Source organism: Hyperolius riggenbachi, chromosome 9, assembly GCF_040937935.1.
Source record: "Hyperolius riggenbachi isolate aHypRig1 chromosome 9, aHypRig1.pri, whole genome shotgun sequence".
Classification (NCBI taxonomy): Eukaryota; Metazoa; Chordata; class Amphibia; order Anura; family Hyperoliidae; genus Hyperolius; species Hyperolius riggenbachi.
The window spans coordinates 149,106,845-149,124,911 of record NC_090654.1 but is presented as its reverse complement, the minus strand read 5'-3'; the positions used below and the strand labels follow the sequence as shown (position 1 = coordinate 149,124,911).

General features: G+C 45.2%; 3 protein-coding genes across 7 annotated transcripts in view; 2 read left to right on the top strand and 1 right to left on the bottom strand.

Moving 5' to 3' along the window:
• HSD17B7 (hydroxysteroid 17-beta dehydrogenase 7) overlaps positions 1-18,067 on the top strand; it is a 1,040,537-nt gene that overhangs the window by 432,713 nt on the left and 589,757 nt on the right. The window lies entirely within an intron of this gene.
• Positions 1-18,067, bottom strand: part of LOC137532751 (probable ATP-dependent RNA helicase DDX17) — a 603,576-nt gene that overhangs the window by 490,243 nt on the left and 95,266 nt on the right. The window lies entirely within an intron of this gene.
• LOC137531765 (probable ATP-dependent RNA helicase DDX17) overlaps positions 1-18,067 on the top strand; it is a 111,751-nt gene that overhangs the window by 71,077 nt on the left and 22,607 nt on the right. Inside the window, exons 3-6 of the mRNA XM_068251727.1 lie at positions 11,886-11,982; positions 12,071-12,204; positions 12,297-12,362; positions 12,443-12,584. Of these exons, the coding sequence (XP_068107828.1) occupies positions 11,886-11,982; positions 12,071-12,204; positions 12,297-12,362; positions 12,443-12,584 (439 nt within the window). The remainder of the gene's footprint in view (positions 1-11,885; positions 11,983-12,070; positions 12,205-12,296; positions 12,363-12,442; positions 12,585-18,067) is intronic.

The following is an 18,067-nucleotide window of genomic DNA, read 5'->3' as shown; positions in this document are numbered from 1 at the left end:
TGCACAGCCAGGTACTCCATGCTTTCCAGTGGTCACCAGGTTGACCCAATGTGCCATTTAAGTAATTTACCCGGATCAGCTTATTTCGACACACGGCTCTCTTAGCCGAGCACCGAAATTGGGCGCCCCGTAGCAGCAATGCTATGCTGCTCGGGGCGTGTAGTGGTAATTCGGGGCTCTGGTGAATGCCAGACCCCTAATTACATCTCCCTCCGAGTTGCGACAACTCTGAGGGGGAATAGTTTTTTATTTTTTTTATTTTTTTTTATATTTCGAGAAGTATATAGCATACAAAGATGTTAAACTGATGATGTGGCATGTGACAGATAACAGTTTTGCAATACTTTACATAATGCTGTATGACAGTATAAGAAAAATTAACAGCATACTCTGGATAGAGATCATCATCCTCGAAGTATTCCATATATTTTGCCCATCTCGATTTTATATTTTCCTCCCTTCTTTCCTAACTAAACATCAACGGCCCCAGCATCCATATTACCCTCCCTTAACCCTCCGCAACTTTTTCCCTCCCCGTCTCTGGGACCGCATATAACCCCTTCATTAACATACCCCATTTGAAGTGACGGCACTCTCACTACCGTCATAAATGAGAATATCTTAACCTGAGCTAGGAGTAGCTAATATACACATCGTCTATTTTTAAGTATCTACACGCCGCAACCAAGTAAAGATCCAGAATACAATCTTATGTGTGAAGCTGATTGTGAAAGGGTGTGAGTTGTTTTTAGGCCTATCAGATATCATCCTCAATTTCCAATTGACCCAAGGTTCCTGCTATTTTCCTTCTAAGATACCAAGTGGTGTAGGTAAAAGGGTGCACTATTTTTCGTAGTTCTGATCTAGGGGCAAATTTAATAATAAAATTGCGCCAGATTTTGAAGAACTTACGAGTGGATTTTGATTTGGTTTGTTCAGCGTCGAACTTTGCTATGTACATTAAAGAGCGCATTTTTTTCAAGAATTTGATTACGCGAGGGATGCTCTGGATATATCCAAAGTGTTAATATGCACTTCTTTGCTGCTAAGAAAAATAGGTGTTCTAGTGGTTTCAGGGATCTTGTCGTCTTACCATTTAAGGTAGGCTCACTATGGAAAAGCATCAACCTTGGGTCTAAGGCTCTTGATGTCTTTGTCACCTGAAAGCAGAGGTTTGCTACCAAGTGCCAAAACTCTTGAATTTTAATACATCCCCAAAACAAATGAAACAGATCTGGTGAGACACATCCACATTTCGGGCATGAGGTAAGATAATGCAAAGTATCCGCGGCTGTCTTAAAATCAAAAGCGTAATATCCTTTCAATATTATTTTCATCTGCATTTCCCTCCATATTTCTCCCCTAATCACTTGTCTAACGCTCTGCCAGCCATTTATTAAACCTTGAGATAGGTCCTCAGGTTGACAGCCTATGGCTTTTGACCAACATTTCAGGTAATGGAGAGGACCTGTAGTTACTTTAAACGATCTAATTTCATTTATATAGATGCGAGATAGATCTCTTCTCTCTTAAGTCTCCGAGGAGTTGCAAGAGTTTGGTGTGATCAGCAAGAGATCCATTTCTTCCTAGTGTTGAAGTGAATAGATGTTTTATTTGCAAGTATAGAAAAACATGGAAAGCTGGAAGATGGTAATGCATTTTAAGAGATCCATAGGAGAGCAGTTTGCCATTTCTATCTATAATGTGGGATAGCTTTTCCACACCTTTTATCCCTCCAGTATCTTGCCATTTGTGAGGCTTGACCCCCCGGGAAAACAGGCGAGGACCATAAAGGCATAAGAGGAGACAGATGACCAGGAACCGCTAAGAATTTCCTTACTTCTCTCATTGCAATACATGTATCCCGGAAGAGAATATTTTTCTTTATGTGTGTTGGGAGCAGGGGGATTCTGGAGTGCAAGATTCCTGCCAAAGACCATGGGGCTACTAAGCTTTGCTCGAGTTTGGTATTAGTGAAAAATTCTGTGTCCCCTAGCCAGTCTCTACAGTGTCTCAATAAGGAAGCTAAGTTATACGCTCTTAGGTTTGGGAAGTTTGCTCCTATGTCTGGTTTTGGTCTTTGCAGTATCCGTAGGGGGATTCTCGCTCTTTTGCCTTGCCATAAGAATGTATGAAAGGCTTTATTAAGGGCCTGTACATCCTTGTGTTGTAGTAAGAGTGGGAGGGTTTGTATTGGGTACAAAAGCCTGCCGAAACTTATCATCTTGATCAGATGACATTTCCCTAGTAAAGACAGCGGGAGGTTTTTCCAACTCGAGAGTTCAAAAATTACTTTATGTATAGTAGGGGAGTAATTTAGGCGGTATAGCTGGGTAGTATCTCTTGGTATATGGATACCTAAATAAGAGATGGATGTCGTGGCAATCTGCACTCCTAATGTCCGTGCCTCTTGTCTTGCTAAGTTTGTATCCGTGGGGTATTGAGATAAGAATAGAATTTCTGATTTTGACTTGTTAATTTTAAATCCAGAGAATTGACCAAAATCCTCTAGGCATGTAAAGATATGATTCAGGTCTTTTTTTGGATCCTCTATATATAGTAGGATGTCATCTGCAAAAAGCGAACAGAGTAGTGCTTTAGTTTTCATCATACCTTTAAATATAGAACCTGACCTAAAATGCTCTGCCAGCGGTTCTATCGCCAAGTTAAATAACAGAGGCGATAGAGGGCATCCTTGTCGGGTGCCTTTTCGCAGATGTAACGTGGAGGAAGCCACCCCTTCAACTATCAGTTTAGCTACTGGGTTGGAGTACATGGAATGGACATATTCTAAGAATGTCCCTTGAAAACCCATATGTATCATTACCTGATCAAGCCATTGCCAGCTGACATTATCAAATGCCTTCTCGGCATCCAGGGACAAAATAGCCCCCGGATGCCGAGAAGAGCACGAAAGTCTATTGTGTTCCAGCACTGCCATGACCTTTCTTATGTTAGAAACTGCGGCGCGTCCCTGGACAAAACCCACCTGGGATGGTTCAATTAAACGTGGCAAGATTAATGCAAGGCGTTCGGCCATGATTTTAGAGAGTATCTTGATATCGCAGTTTAACAGTGATATGGGGCGGTATGACCCTGGGTCCAACTTATCTTTACCCTTTTTTGGGATTACTTTAATGTGTGCCTCACACCCCGTTCGTGGAAATATTTTTTTATCTAGAATATAGTTGAATAGCTTAGAGAGGTATGAGGGGATGTGTTTCTTTAAGCCTTTGTAGAATTCCATGGAGTAGCCATCTGGACCAGGTGCTTTGCCATTAGGACCAGTTTTCAATACAGCAGTAATTTCAGAGTCTAAAATTGGTGCATTTAGGTACTGGAGATCTTCCTCCGAGAGGGATGGTAGGCGGAGTTTATTTAAAAACTCTTGTGCTTTTACTGAATTTTGGACAGGATTGTCCTACAGCTTTTGGTAGTATTTCAGAAAGATATTTGCTATCTCTTTGGGGTCTGTTTGTATATGACCCTCTCTATTTTTAAGATGAGTAATGTGTTGCACATCTCTCTTTCCTTTAGCCATGTTTGCCAAAAATCTACCAGCTTTATTTCCAAAGGAAAAAAAGGTCCAGTCCGAGCGAGATCTCCAGTACACTGCATACCTATCATAACATAGATCTAAAGCTAACTTAGCATCCAACCATATCTGTCGAGATTGCTCTGACATATTTTCTGTATATGATATATAAGCTTCTCTAGCTTTGACAGATGCTGTAGTATATTCTGTCTGTGCTTTCTTTTTCCTGCTACTTACATAAGATATAATTTCCCCTCGCAAAACTGCCTTAGCAGTTTCCCAAAACAAAATTGGGTCTTTCATATGTCTCTTATTATTCCTAGCATAATCTAACCACCATAACTCCATTTGGTTTAGAAAATCCTCATCCTTCACCATTTGACTAGGAAACCTCCAGGATGAGAAGGATCGCTCCCCGGAACTTGGTAAACATATATCTAAAGACACTGGGGCATGGTCAGATATTGTCATAGTAGATACCGTATTTTTCGTCGTATAAGATGCACTTTTTCTCCCCCAAAAATGGGGAGAAAAAGTCCCTGCGTCTTATACGGCAAAGGCAGGGAATCCCCGACTTCCACGCGCCCGCCGATAAGACCCGCCGACTCGACGCCATTGGGGATTCCCTGCCTGTGTCCCCCCAGCGTCCTTATGTGTCCCCGCTGGCCTGGCCTGCCCCCCGCTGATGTCTCCGGTCCCCCCCGCTTATGTCTCCAGGTCCCCTGCAGTCAGCGGCAGCAGCAGCTTACCTCCTCCATGTGTCCCCGCTGGCCTGGCCTGCCCCCCGCTGATGTCTCCGGTCCCCCCCGCTTATGTCTCCGGGTCCCCTGCAGTCAGCGTCAGCAGCTTACCTCCTCCATCTTGCCCGCGGCGATTGAAGACATCCGGCTTCCCCGTGCGGCCCCCTCTAGTGCTGGCTTCTAATGACGCGTCATTGATGACGCGTCATTAGAAGCCGGCACTAGAGGAAGCCGCACGGGGGAAGCTGGATGTCTTCAATCGCCGCGGGCAAGATGGAGGAGGTAAGCTGCTGCTGCTGCCACCGCTGACTGCAGTGGACCCGGAGACATAAGCGGGGGGGACCGGAGACATCAGCGGGGGGCAGGCCAGGCCAGCGGGGACACATGGAGGAGGTAAGCTGCTGCTGCCGCTGACTGCAGGGGACCCGGAGACATAAGCGGGGGGACCGGAGACATAAGCGGGGGGCAGGCCAGGCCAGCGGGGACACATGGAGGAGGTAAGCTGCCGCTGCCGCTGACTTCAGGGGACCCGGAGACATAAGCGGGGGGGACCGAAGACATAAGCGAGTGGCAGGCCAGGCCAGTGGGGACACATGAGGACGCTGGGGGGGGGGCAAGAGGACACAGCAGGGCGACCACAGGGGACAGGAGGACACAGGAGGTGGACCACAGGGTACAGAGGGGACAAGAGGACACAGGGGGGCGACCACAGGGGGGTGACCACAGGGTACAGGGGGGGGGCAAGAGGACACAGGAGAGGGACCAGAGGACACAGGGGGACCACAGAGTACAGGCAGGGGGGGGGGGACAAGAGGACACGGGGGCAATCACAGGGGTGACCAGAGGACACGGGGGTGACCACAGGGGGGCAGAGGACACAGGGGGGCAACCGCAGGGGACAGGAGGGGACCAGAGGACAACCACAGGGCACAGGGGGGGGGGACCAGAGGACACTGGGGAAACCACAGGGCACAGGGAGGACCAGAGGACACAGGAGGGCAACCACAGGGTACAAGGGAGACCACAGGGGGGTAACTACAGGGGGGGGGGGGGCAGAGGGCACAGGGGGGAGACCAGAGGACACGGGGGGACCAGAGGGCACAGGGGGGAGACCACAAGACACTTAGGGTAGACAGGGTGAGATAAGAGGGCACATGAGGTACACAGGAGGACACCATTTGGGGGAGGTCATGTATAAGACACTCCTGAAATATGGATGCACCAGGTTTAGTTTATTTTTTTTTTTTCCCTGTTTTTTACCCTCTAAACCTGGGTGCGTCTTATATTCCGGAGCGTCTTATACGGCGCGAAATACGGTATCTCTGCATCTTTAATAATACGCATAGTATTATTGTTGGTTAAGAAAAGATCAATGCGCGATAACGAATTGTGGGCGTGAGGAAAAAAAGGAAAAATCTCTGGATAATGGGTGTAGATGGCGCCATATATCTGTAAGACCAGTGGTATCTAAAAAATCAGTTAAGGAGCGATCGTTCTCATTCTGTCTACCCCTAGAAGAACTCTGGTCATTGTATCTTCTATCTTCCTTGGGGTTACTTACCCCATTAAAATCTCCGCCCACAACTAGGTAGTTAGATGGGTCCAACTGCGAGATCTTATTTGCTATTGTACTTAAAAAAGTCTTACTTGAAGTGTTAGGGGCGTAAGCATTCATAAAGATCACCTTGTGTCCTCGGATATCTAGTTTAGCATAGAGCCGTCTACCTTCATCTGTGTCAGATTGCTGATCTATAACCTGGCACTGTACATTTTTATGCAGTAAAATAATGGCGCTTGCCTTGCGACCAATCGAGGGGGCTCCTTTAACCGTACCCACCCACTGTTTTTGTAGATATTGAAACTTATTGGTTAAGTGTGTTTCTTGTAGCATTGCTACATCAGCTTTCAATTTATGTAAATGGCGCAAGATTTTAACCCGTTTTTCACCCGTTCTTAACCCTTTCACATTCCAAGTACAAATCGGCAAATCAAGGCGGTTTGTATATCTTGGTGATTGTTCTTGATGTTATACATTTCAGTGTTCTCCCCAGAATTTTTCTCCAGCCGGGTGGCATGAAATAGTAGCCGGGTGGCATGAAAAAGTAGCCGGGTGGGGCGAGGTGAAAATGCAGGTTAACTGTGCTTACAGCATAGGAATAGGTGAGGAGGTGAGCCGATGACAGCCGGGTGGTCACAAAATCTAGCCGGGTGCAGCACCCGGCTAAAAGGGCCTGGGGAGAACACTGCATTTTTTTATTTGGGAAGAGGCGCGTCCCAGCAGCGCGCCCCCCCCCCTCAGAATTAATCTGGATCTATACCATAATAAACAAACGGTTGCGACGTGTAAAAGTGAATAAAGTAACCCCAGCAACAAAGGTATTGAAAGTTTAGAAATATCACTAAAAACATTTTCTCTCATTGAGCTTCCTTTTTTCCTCATGATATGAGGACCCATCTCAGAAAACATAAGCAATGTACGTTTCTGTTGTCCCTGTCCATCCCATGCACATATAAGCTGAAGAATAGAGATTAAGACCATGTTAATGTATATGGGTTGGAGAGGGTTCTCATAAACTAGCTGAAGCATTAGTCTAGTTACCCGTTGCTTTCCCCCCTATTGATTGTAAGGTCGGATCAAAACATGACCCGACCGATATTGATACATCATAACATTTGCAATCTATAAACCTTAAGTAAATTTTTTTTTTTTTTTTTTTTTTTTTTTTTTTAGAAAGTCCACCTATATACCTGTAAAAGAAAAAGTTAGGCAAAAGGACCTTAAACATGCGTAGTTAGCTTATCTTTAACACTATAGCCTTTAGAGATTCCCAGCTAGCAAAGCTAATGTAAAGTGGGAACTGTTGCGGTCCCTAGCCTACGCAGGACCCCCCTCATATACCGATCCAGCGTCCCCCACGACTAGGTCCAGTCATTTTCAGGAGCCGCTTGGGAGCCAAGATCTTCGGCCGTGCCGCCCGGGACGGGTGGGGAAATCAGCGTCGGCATGTGCGCATCGGCTCCCGCAGATGAAGAAGAGTTAATCGGCTGCGTGTCCGGAGTCTCGGTCGGCGGTTTGAGAGCTCTTGCGTAATCAATTGCCGCTGCAGGTGTAGAGAACGTAAGTGCTGGAGCATCAGATGGAAAGACCTTTAGCACTGCTGGATATACTAGTGCGAACTTCTGTTTCTTTGAAAATAGCATCTGACATGCTGGGCCAAACTCTTTTCTAGCCTTAGAAACTTCTACGGAATAGTCTGTAAAAACCAGGATATTATGGTCGTGCACTGTAAGTGCCTTTTTAAGGCGGTAAGCTTTTAAAATCTGTGCTTTTTCATTGAAGTCAAGGTACCTGGCAATTACCACTCTAGGCCTGTTGTTGGTGGGTTTGATTTGACCCAGGCGATGTGCCCGCTCTACTTTAAAGGGGCTAGGGAGACCCAGTGCCTCAGGAATTAATTCTGAACAAATTTCCATCAGAGCGTCTGGTGTATAGGATTCCGGAAGGCCTACGAATTTTAAGTTGTTGCGGCGAGATCGATTTTCAAGATCTTCAATGCGGTCTGCCATGATTAGATGTTTCTTATCGCTTAAATCTGACTTGGTTTGTAAAGATTTAACTGAGTCCTCCAGATCACTAGTGCGTTGCTCCATAACTGTCACTCTGCTGGTAAATTGAGTCATCTGTGCAGTAATGGGCGCCATGTGCTCGTCTAGGGTGTTGGCTAGTATGGCTGCCACGTCTCTTTGCTAGCATGCTGCTACCTCTGCTGCCAGCCTCTTATAGTCTATGGAGTAGGACCTACCTCCGTGGCTGGAGAGGGATTCATCATCGCTGCCAGATTCTGGTTCGGTGAGCGAGGCCTGCTGGCTGCGTGTCGCCGCTCGTGCAGCCGTTTTTCCTGTGCGCGCTTGCCGCTGGGTCTTGGCAATAAACTTATCCATGGCACCTTGCTGCCGTGCTCTAATCGGTGCTGGGCCGGTATCGAGCGCTGGGGAGTCCGTGAGTGGGAAAATTAATGCAGATCGCAAGAGATGGGGTCGGAGCTCCGGGAGATGCGTCCGCTACATGAGGCGCCGGAACCGGAAGTGGGGGGAATAGTTTTTAATGCCACCTCGGAGTTTAGCGGCATCGGTGAGAGCCGTAATTCGTCTCTCACCACGCCGAAATAATATGCACCCGTAATTTACCTGCCCTGACCGTGCTTTGCAGACCAGGCATCCGTGGTCAGATGAACCCTTGACCCAACGCTTTGTGCCAGAGATGACACCACTTGCCTTTCAACATCACTGTACAGTTTGGGTATCTACTCTTTTTGAGAAATAAGTGCGGCCTGGTATCTTCCATTGCAGTGTCCAAATCGCCTCAAATTTTCGGAAGGCAGCACCACTTGTATGGTAACAGCTGGCGGGCTAACAGTTCCGCCAAGCCAGCTGTCAGACGCCGGGTAATGGTAGGCATACACGGGTCGATCCAGCGGGCGATTAGCTGCCGGATCGACCCCCGCCGTGTCCCAGCTCGTCCGCGCGGATCGATTCGCGCTCGTCCCCGCCGGTGGTCCTTATCAGCCGCTCGATTCCCTGCCATTGTCCACCGGCGGGAATCGAGCGTGCGCGGGTCGAGCGGCATGATCGGGCCAGCTGAATATTATCAGCTGGCCAGATCAGCTGGTCGATACACGGTACAGAAACGTACCGTGTATCCCCAGCATAAGGGGGTGACTGGCAGACATTAGGTTCTGCTGCTCAAATATTTCCTTTATGGACATCTGACATCCTGGCAATCTTGGGGGTTGATGGTCCGTGCCTTATGAACACTACTTTGGTCAAGGGCCGCGCACAATCACGTCAGCACGACCTCGAACAGACCTGCCGGGTGGCCTACCCCTGCCTCTGCCTATTATTTTTTCCCATATTGGTGGTGGTGGGGGGGGGGGGGGGGCGTATGCAGTAGTAATCAGTGTGTGTATAATCACAAAGAGGCACACAATGAGTGTCAAATACACAGCAGCTGTGTGTGTGGTGTGTGCATCACTTGGCTGTGTACTTTAACACAGAAAGAGAGAGATAGTGTATAGTACTTTCGATCACAAATACAGTTTCAAGTTAAGCACTCCTTGTGATGATAGACAGTGTGCTTGTAATAGATAGACTGTAGTAGAACTGCAAGGCCTAGCAATGACTGTGGCCTGCCCTGTATGCAGTGTCTCTCTCACACACACACACAAAAATAGAATGAGCCCTCAAAATGGTTTTTGTTTTGGGGTGGTTTCAGCAATAAAGAACAGCCTAGCTAACTGTCCCTGTCTCTCTGTGGGCTGTATGCAGTGTCGCCCACAAAGGGAGTTATGGTATAGTACGTTCAATCACAGATAACGTGGAACGGTATGCACTGGTATAATAGTGTGCTGTCGCACAGGTACAGAGGAAAGGTATGCACTGGTATAATAGTGTGCTGTCGCACAGGTACAGAGGAAAGGTAAGCACTGGTATAATAGTGTGCTGCCAGTAGTAGGACTACAAATCCCAGCTGGCCTGGCTGGCAACTGTCTGTGGGCTCTATGTATGCAGTGTCGCCCACAAAGACAGCTATGCTTTAGTACGTTAAATCACAAATGCAGTGAAAAGATATGCAATGGTAATACAGAGTGTGGGCCTGGCACAGTACAGCATCTAGGCCCAGCTGCGACAGGGCTGTATGCATGTCTGTGGTCACACTCAGAATATCAGCTCTCAAAGGAGCTTTTTGTGGGGTGCTTTCAGCAACAAGATTGAGCGAGGAGCAACAACAGCCTAAAGCTTTCCCTATCTCTCCAGCAAGCTCTCCCTGCTCTCACTATAAGTTTTTATGGGGGGGGGGGGGGGGGGGGTGGCGGTGGTCCGTGGGTGAGTGCAGCCTTATTGGCTGCCATGTGTCTGTTAACTGTGATGCAGAGGGTCAAAGTTAAGCCCAATGACAAGATATAGGAGGCGGGTCAAACGTGCTATGGGTAGCTGATATCCGTGCGAACTACCCGCCGGGCAAACCGTTCAGGCCATCTCTAGTATACACATTCAATTTTACCACCTCCATGTAGTGTTGCAAAAAAAGTAGCATGCTGTCACTTATTTAAAGGGTACCTGAACTGAGAGGGATATGGATGTTTCCTTTTAACCACCCTTTATTGCGGCCATGCAGACGCGCGCGGGTGGCTTTAAAAGAAGAAAAAAAAACCAAAAACTAAGTTAGTGTAGCTAGCACCAGGCTAGCTACACTTTCCCCTAAGTACTCCGGCACTGTTAACCCCCCCCCCCCCTTCCCGATTGCCGACTGTGATATTTACCTGGCCGCGATCCCGTAAGAGCTGCAACTTCTCCATCCGGCTTCAGGTGGTGCTATGGCGACGATTGGGCATGACATCATGCGCAGTTCCGATCGCCGCCATAGCGACCCCTGGAGGCTATGGAGAGACTGTGCTGGTGCGGGCTGGGGGGGGGGGGGTAGTGATGTAGCTAGCCAAGTGCTAGCTACACCCCCCACAGAAAATTTTATTCAAAAAGACCCTTCAGGGGCTGAGCAATCCACTGCGGTGGTAATGGTCATTACCGCCAAGGTGGTTAAACAATACCAGTTGCCTGGCAGTTCTGCTGATCTCTTTGGCTGCAATGGTGACTGAATCACACCTGAAACAAGCATGCAGCTAATCCAGTCTGACTTCAGTCAGAGCACCTGATCTGCATGCTTGTTGAGGGGCTGTGGCTAAAAGTATTAGAGACACAGGATCAGCAGGAGAGTCAGGAAAAATCCATATCCTTCTCAGTTTAGGTTCCCTTTGATTCCCTAAGTTCCTGCTGCCTTTCTGGTGAAGCATATGACACCTGCAGTATTTCAGAAAAGCCACCTTGGAGGTCTTTGCCAACAGTGGCTCTATGTGTAGGCCTCCTATGCCCCAGTGGATGCTCGTGGGGTTTTGCCGCTGCCTTCAATTTCCTGGAGACATAGGTCTGCACATGGCTACCCCTGTTGAGATGCAATGGATTTTGTGTGGGCCAACTCCTGCAGGGAATGTGGTGAGTTAGTTCTAGACCATAGCAAATGCTATGCCATTTTATTTAGTCAATAAATAATTAGGTAGCCAGTATATAGTCAGGTGAACCTGGACAGAGCGCACACTTTTTTTATTTTTTTTACTCCATGTGCAGTTCGTCTTTCTTGGCTGGCCACAAACAAAGCTCGTAAGAAGCATAGCCCAATTGTGCCTCTCTTCCTGGACATGTTACTCAGCACTATAGGTAGAATGGGTTAAGAGTTGCACTTCAGATACTGCTAATTGAATGCGAAAGCTGATCCATGTGCAGAGCTACTAGTCAGCACATCCACTTCCAGCAGTACTGCGCATGTACCCCCTCAGTTATTTTTAAAATGACACAAATGGACCGGTACCTCCCTTGAGCAAATATTTCAGAAACGGCAACTGCAAAAAGTACACAAGTGGTGTGTGTGGTTGAATGTGAGGGGTAGTCCATGGTTTGTCCTGTTCATATCGTTAATGTTAACCAGAATTTTATATTTATGCAGTTATTCACAAAAATGAATACCTCACTTTAGTGTAAATTGTTTTTACTTGATTTAGCATGATGTAGAAGATCTGCGAAGAAAGAAAGAGATTACTGTGAGAGGAGTGAACTGCCCAAAACCTTTATATGATTTCCATCAGGCAAATTTTCCTCGTAAGTCTTTGTATGTTTTGTTTACATTTTGCTCAAGTATATTTCATGTATTCTTACTTTGAAGGAATGTGATCTTTTTATTTTGCAGAGTATGTAATGGATGTTCTCATTGATCAGCGTTTTAAGGATCCTACACCAATACAGTGCCAAGGATTTCCTCTTGCTTTGAGTGGTAGAGACCTAGTAGGGATTGCCCAGACTGGTTCTGGTAAAACACTTGCGGTATGTGGAGGTTTATAACTTTTTGTAATGGTGTATAACTTTCATTTGTTCCAGTATTCCTCATTTCACTGCACTTTTTTTTGTTTTTTAAGTATTTGCTGCCTGCTATGGTACACATAAACCATCAACCTTATCTGGAGCGTGGTGATGGGCCAATTGTAAGTATGTTGCTAGCTGCTTTTGACTAACAGGATATTTTAAACCAAATTGATTTAAAATTGGTTTTATTTTATATTAGTGTTTAGTACTTGCGCCAACTAGAGAACTGGCTCAGCAAGTACAGCAAGTAGCTGATGAGTATGGAAGGTCATCCAGATTGAAAAGCACATGTATCTATGGCGGAGCTCCTAAGGGGCCACAGATTCGTGATCTGGAAAGAGGTAAAAATGAAAGTGTATATGAATAAAGTATCATTTTTTTGCTAAGAAAATATTGGCTGATGCTAGATAAGAGGGTTTTCTGATTGCTTGCGACTAACTGTTAAAAATGGGCCTAGCTAATACACTACTATACCCTACTCTATATGCATATGAACATAAAGTGTATTAAATGTTTAAATAAAAAGCGATGCCAATTAACTTTCCTCCACAGGTATATAAAATTTACCAGGCAAACTTTTTTCCTTTGATTGGTCCCTGTATTATATACCTTATTTAGGGGTTAATCACACCTCAACCTATGATACTTTGTTTAAGCACAATTTTCCCCCTTTGTTTGCCATGTCCTGGGTACTCTGAGGGAATGGCTCTCATACAAGATATCTTGGTTGGGTAGGATTTCGGCCTATAAAATAACCCTCCTGCTGAGGCTCCTATATTTTTTCCGTGCCCTTCGTGTGCCCATTTCTGGATCCCTTCTTAATTTAATAGAAAGCCAAATTATGCACCCCCCCCCGCGGGTTAGTCATAGGCACCTTCAAAGACCTTGGGGAATGGGTGGGGTGGACCTTCTGGATCTTTGGCACTATTTAGCTTCTCAATTTGTGCAGCTAGTTAGTTAGTTAGTACTCCACTACAGATTGCCCTTTATGGGTTCATTTGGAACGGGATTCCCTGGACCCTTGTAATCTTCTCTCCAGGGGTATAATAAAGTAGTCTCCCATGGTGTATCTTTATGGAAAAGGAGATTCGGATAATCCCCTCCTGTGATTTCCTGTGTTCCTTTAATAGGTAACCCAAATACCCCCTGTCAGGAACCGGCCCCGCGGCACACCTGCGGATACGGTTCGGAGCAGTTTTTTTCAAGCTACAACAAGGCTGTCGCCCCTCAAAGCACTTCTCACTGCCACCACTATCTGCTGCTAGACACTTCCACAATTCCCACTCTGCTGTCGAGTATTCTGCACGCAGTCCGCGTTTTTGTATTTGGGTCAGCTTTGCGCTTAGGCCAAACACGGGAACACCACACACAATACAATAGCAAGGCACAATCAGGCACTGAACTTGTAACGTAAATTACACTGCAGTCTCTTTCTAGGCTATGAGCTAGTTTAGTACATCAGAAGTCAAAGTTATTAAATAGATTTAATATTCCAGAAAAAAAGTGGAACAATGCAGAAAATATATACAAAAGATTTACAAAAACAAAGTAAAAATTACAAATAAATGTTACAAAGATACACAACAAGACAGTTTGCTTAAAATAAAATGGGAATAAACGTTACCAGCATATAGATCTGAGCGTTGTTGTGAGAACGCGATTCTGGTCAGACCAGGATAGTCCTAGCGTCTACCTCCAAAGAACTACAAATTGTGAAGGTCCTGTGCAGGTTCTTATAGGCCCATTTGTGGCCTGGGGGAACAAGTCCAACCTGCCTCCGAAGGTTTGCACAGAACGTTTGTCATATCTTTTCTGGCTGTGATATGCAAACTTATAGGTTTTTCCCGTCCCACTTTTGATCTTTGCAGAGATTTTCCCTTTCCCCATAGATCTAATTTCCACAGGTAAAATTGTAAGTTAGCACACACATCAAAAAGACTTCCCTACTCCAGGTGACAACACATCCTTGCTGGCCAGAGTTCCCTGTTAGCCTTTGAAGTTCCCAGACTCAGTTAGTCAGGATTGTATATTTGGTCAACAGGTAGCTGTTTACATGAATACAAAGTTCAAAGCAATGCAACACCTTTTCAGGATGCAGGACAAAAGCGAGGTTATCTCATTACCTCTTTCCTTGCTGGGGGCACAGGTTACAAGTGACAAACACATCTGAGACCGTATTTCACAGCAGATCAAAGGTGGGGACATGACTGCTATTGGCCTAATTAGCCATCTCCTAATTAGAGGCTAGCAAACCAGTTAAGCAGTTCCTGCTCCTACTATTCACAAGAGTTCACCCTTCAGATGCAAATGTACTATACACGATCATACACACAATCACAGCTTCCCCCAAAGCCAGACTGGGTTTAGCAGACATACACAGGATACAGTCAGAAAAATGAAAAATATGGCTTCCACGAGATGCAATATGGCTGCTATATTCTGCATATTACTGTACATATCATCATCACCACATAGATCCTCACCCCCCCCCCCCCCTTCAGTCAAGGATCCTGGATCATTTGAGTGGTGGGTGAATGACATGCATTATGCTAAACCGTTTTGGATATCAGATATACTTTTTTTTTTTTTTTTTTACAAATTAGGTTTATTAAGGATATCCCTAGATCTGAATTTGAATTTTTTTCGTTACTTGCAAATTCGGCACTACTTACGCTCACGGAGCCTCTGCAGAAGGGTGGAGTTCCCCTCCTTATTTGATAGGCTATGTGGTGGAGATACCGGTGTTAAAGCGGATCCAAGATGAAAAACTAATTATAACAAGTAACTTGTCTATGTATCTTATCTAAAGTTTAGATGGTTTACACAGCAAATATAGCTAAATACCGCTTCAACCGAATATTATTGTTTCTTCCTGTGATACAATGAGAGCGGCCATGTTCGGTTTGTCATCATTACACACAGGCAAAGCTGATCTGCATATCCAGCCCCCAGCCTGTGAAACTCCACGCCTCTCTCCTCCCCCTTGCCTCTGAAATCTCTGCATGGTCTGTGTGTGCTGGGGGTGTAATTTGAGGAAAGTAGCTACATTTACTACAATACAACCTGTGGAAGGAGAGGCATAACTGCAGATACATTTTCTGAATTTTCAGATATATTCAAGGGAAAGAGTCAAATCCTTGTAATCCAACCTAATTTTTCATTTATAAAACTATATTTTTTATTGTAAACAGATAAAAGTATTACTCTGCAGTGACAATGATTCATTGCTTATTTGTAATTTTTGTTATGGTGGCAGCAGGTTTTTTCAGAAGCAGTCCACCTCAGCAGAGCTAGGAGTGATTTGTGGGTGTTGCACCCAGTTATGTGATGAATTCTGTATAAAGGTGCCCATACAAGTATAGATTGCCACCCACTGTGGCAAATAGATCAATGTCTCTCTATGATCTGAATTTTCATTGCTCTGTTTGATTCCGTATAATACTATGGGCTGTCTATCTACTTTCGACTGTACAATCAATCACCAATCTTACCACTTATGTAGTATAAGATGCTACCTAAGGGCCCATTCACACTTAGACACGCAAAACGCCGGCGATTTTTGCCTGCATTTTGCGGTAGTGATTTTTCCGCAATTTCACGATTTCTCCGCGTTTAGCGCTTCTATAGCACTGAAATGCGATCGCCAGGAAATCGCCTGAAAATTGTGCAGGCGACACGTTTGCGTTTCATGTTTTTGGGCGATCTGCACCGATTAGCACAAATCGCCCAAGTAAGAACGGGCCCATAGGGTGTAATTACACTAGCGCTTTCAAAAGTGCTAGTGTTTGAGCGTTTTGCCGAAATAGCCGGCAAAACGCTAAAGTATGAATGGGCCCTCACAGTAAGACAAGTCGCAGTGAAGCTCTTGGTGCTATAATACAGTGGTGTGAAAAACTATTTGCCCCTTCCTGATTTCTTATTCTTTTGCATGTTTGTCACACTTAAATGTTTCTGCTCATCAAAAACCGTTAACTATTAGTCAAAGTTAACATAACTGAACACAAAATGCAATTTTAAATGATGGTTTTTATTATTTAGTGAGAAAAAAAAACTCCAAATCTGCATGGCCCTGTGTGAAAAAGTTATTGCCCCCCTTGTTAAAAAGTAACTTAACTGTGGTTTATCACACCCGAGTTCAATTTCTGTAGTCACCCCCAGGCCTGATTACTGCCACACCTGTTTCAATCAAGAAATCACTTAAATGGGAGCTATCTGACACAGAGAAGTAGACCAAAAGCACCTCAAAAACTAGACATCATGCCAAGATCCAAAGAAATTCAGGAACAAATGAGAACAAAAGTACTGTAATTGAAATCTATCAGTCTGGTAAAGGTTATAAAGCCATTTCTAAAGCTTTGGGACTCCAGCGAACCACAGTGAGAGCCATTATCCACAAATGGCAAAAACATGGAGCAGTGATGAACCTTCCCAGGAGTGGCCGGCCGACCAATATTACCCCAAGAGCGCAGAGAAAACTCATCCGAGAGGCCACACAAGACCCCAGGACAACATCTAAAGAACTGCAGGCCTCACTTGCCTCAATTAAGGTCAGTGTTCACGACTCCACCATAAGAAAGAGACTGGGCAAAAACGGCCTGCATGGCAGATATCCAAGGCGCAAACCACTTTTAAGCAAAAAGAACATTAAGGCTCGTCTCAATTTTGCTAAAAAACATCTCAATGATTGCCAAGACTTTTGGGAAAATACCTTATGGACCGACGAGACAAAAGTTGAACTTTTTGGAAGGTGCGTGTCCCGTTACATCTGACATAGAAGTAACACAGCATTTCAGCAAAAGAACATCATACCAACAGTAAAATATGGTGGCGGTAGTGTGATGGTCTGGGGTTGTTTTGCTGCTTCAGGACCTGGAAGGCTTGCTGTGATAGATGGAAACATGAATTCTACTGTCTACCAAAAAATCCTGAAGGAGAATGTCCGGCCATCTGTTCGTCAACTCAAGCTGAAGCGATCTTGGGTGCTGCAGCAGGACAATGACCCAAAACACACCAGCAAATCCACCTCCGAATGGCTGAAGAAAAACAAAATGAAGACTTTGGAGTGGCCTAGTCAAAGTCCTGACCTGAATCCTATTGAGATGTTGTGGCATTACCTTAAAAAGGTGGTTCATGCTAGAAAACCCTCAAATAAAGCTGAATTACAACAATTCTGCAAAGATGAGTGGGCCAAAATTCCTCCAGAGCGCTGTAAAAGACTCGTTGCAAGTTATCGCAAACGCTTGATTGCAGTTATTGCTGCTAAGGGTGGCCCAACCAGTTATTAGGTTCAGGGGGCAATTTCTTTTTCACACAGCTCCATGTAGGTTTTTTTTTTTTTTTTTTTTCTTATTAAATAAATAACCATCATTTAAAACTGCATTTTGTGTTCAATTATGTTATCTTTGACTAATAGTTAATGTTTTTTGATGAGCAGAAACATTTAAGTGTGACAAACATGCAAAAGAATAAGAAATCAGGAAGGGGGCAAATAGTTTTTCACACCACTGTATATGGATGTTGGTAAGATTGAAAAAAAATGTTAGTCATATTGCATAGTGTGTGGCCAACTTTAGGGCCCTTTCACACCGAGGCGAGGCAGTATTTTTACCATACTCCACTGCCATGCAATGTAAGTCTATAGAAACTTTCATACTACGGCATTACGGCGCGACGTAAGTGATGTTTTCGTCGCATACCCGATGCAGGTCAAGAGCTGCATTACCGCTGCGGTGCTCCATCGAGTTGCGCCAATCTGCGTCCGGAAAACATGTTAGTCTATGGCGACGCCATAGGCCCAGTGCAAATGTCCCCACATGATATGTAA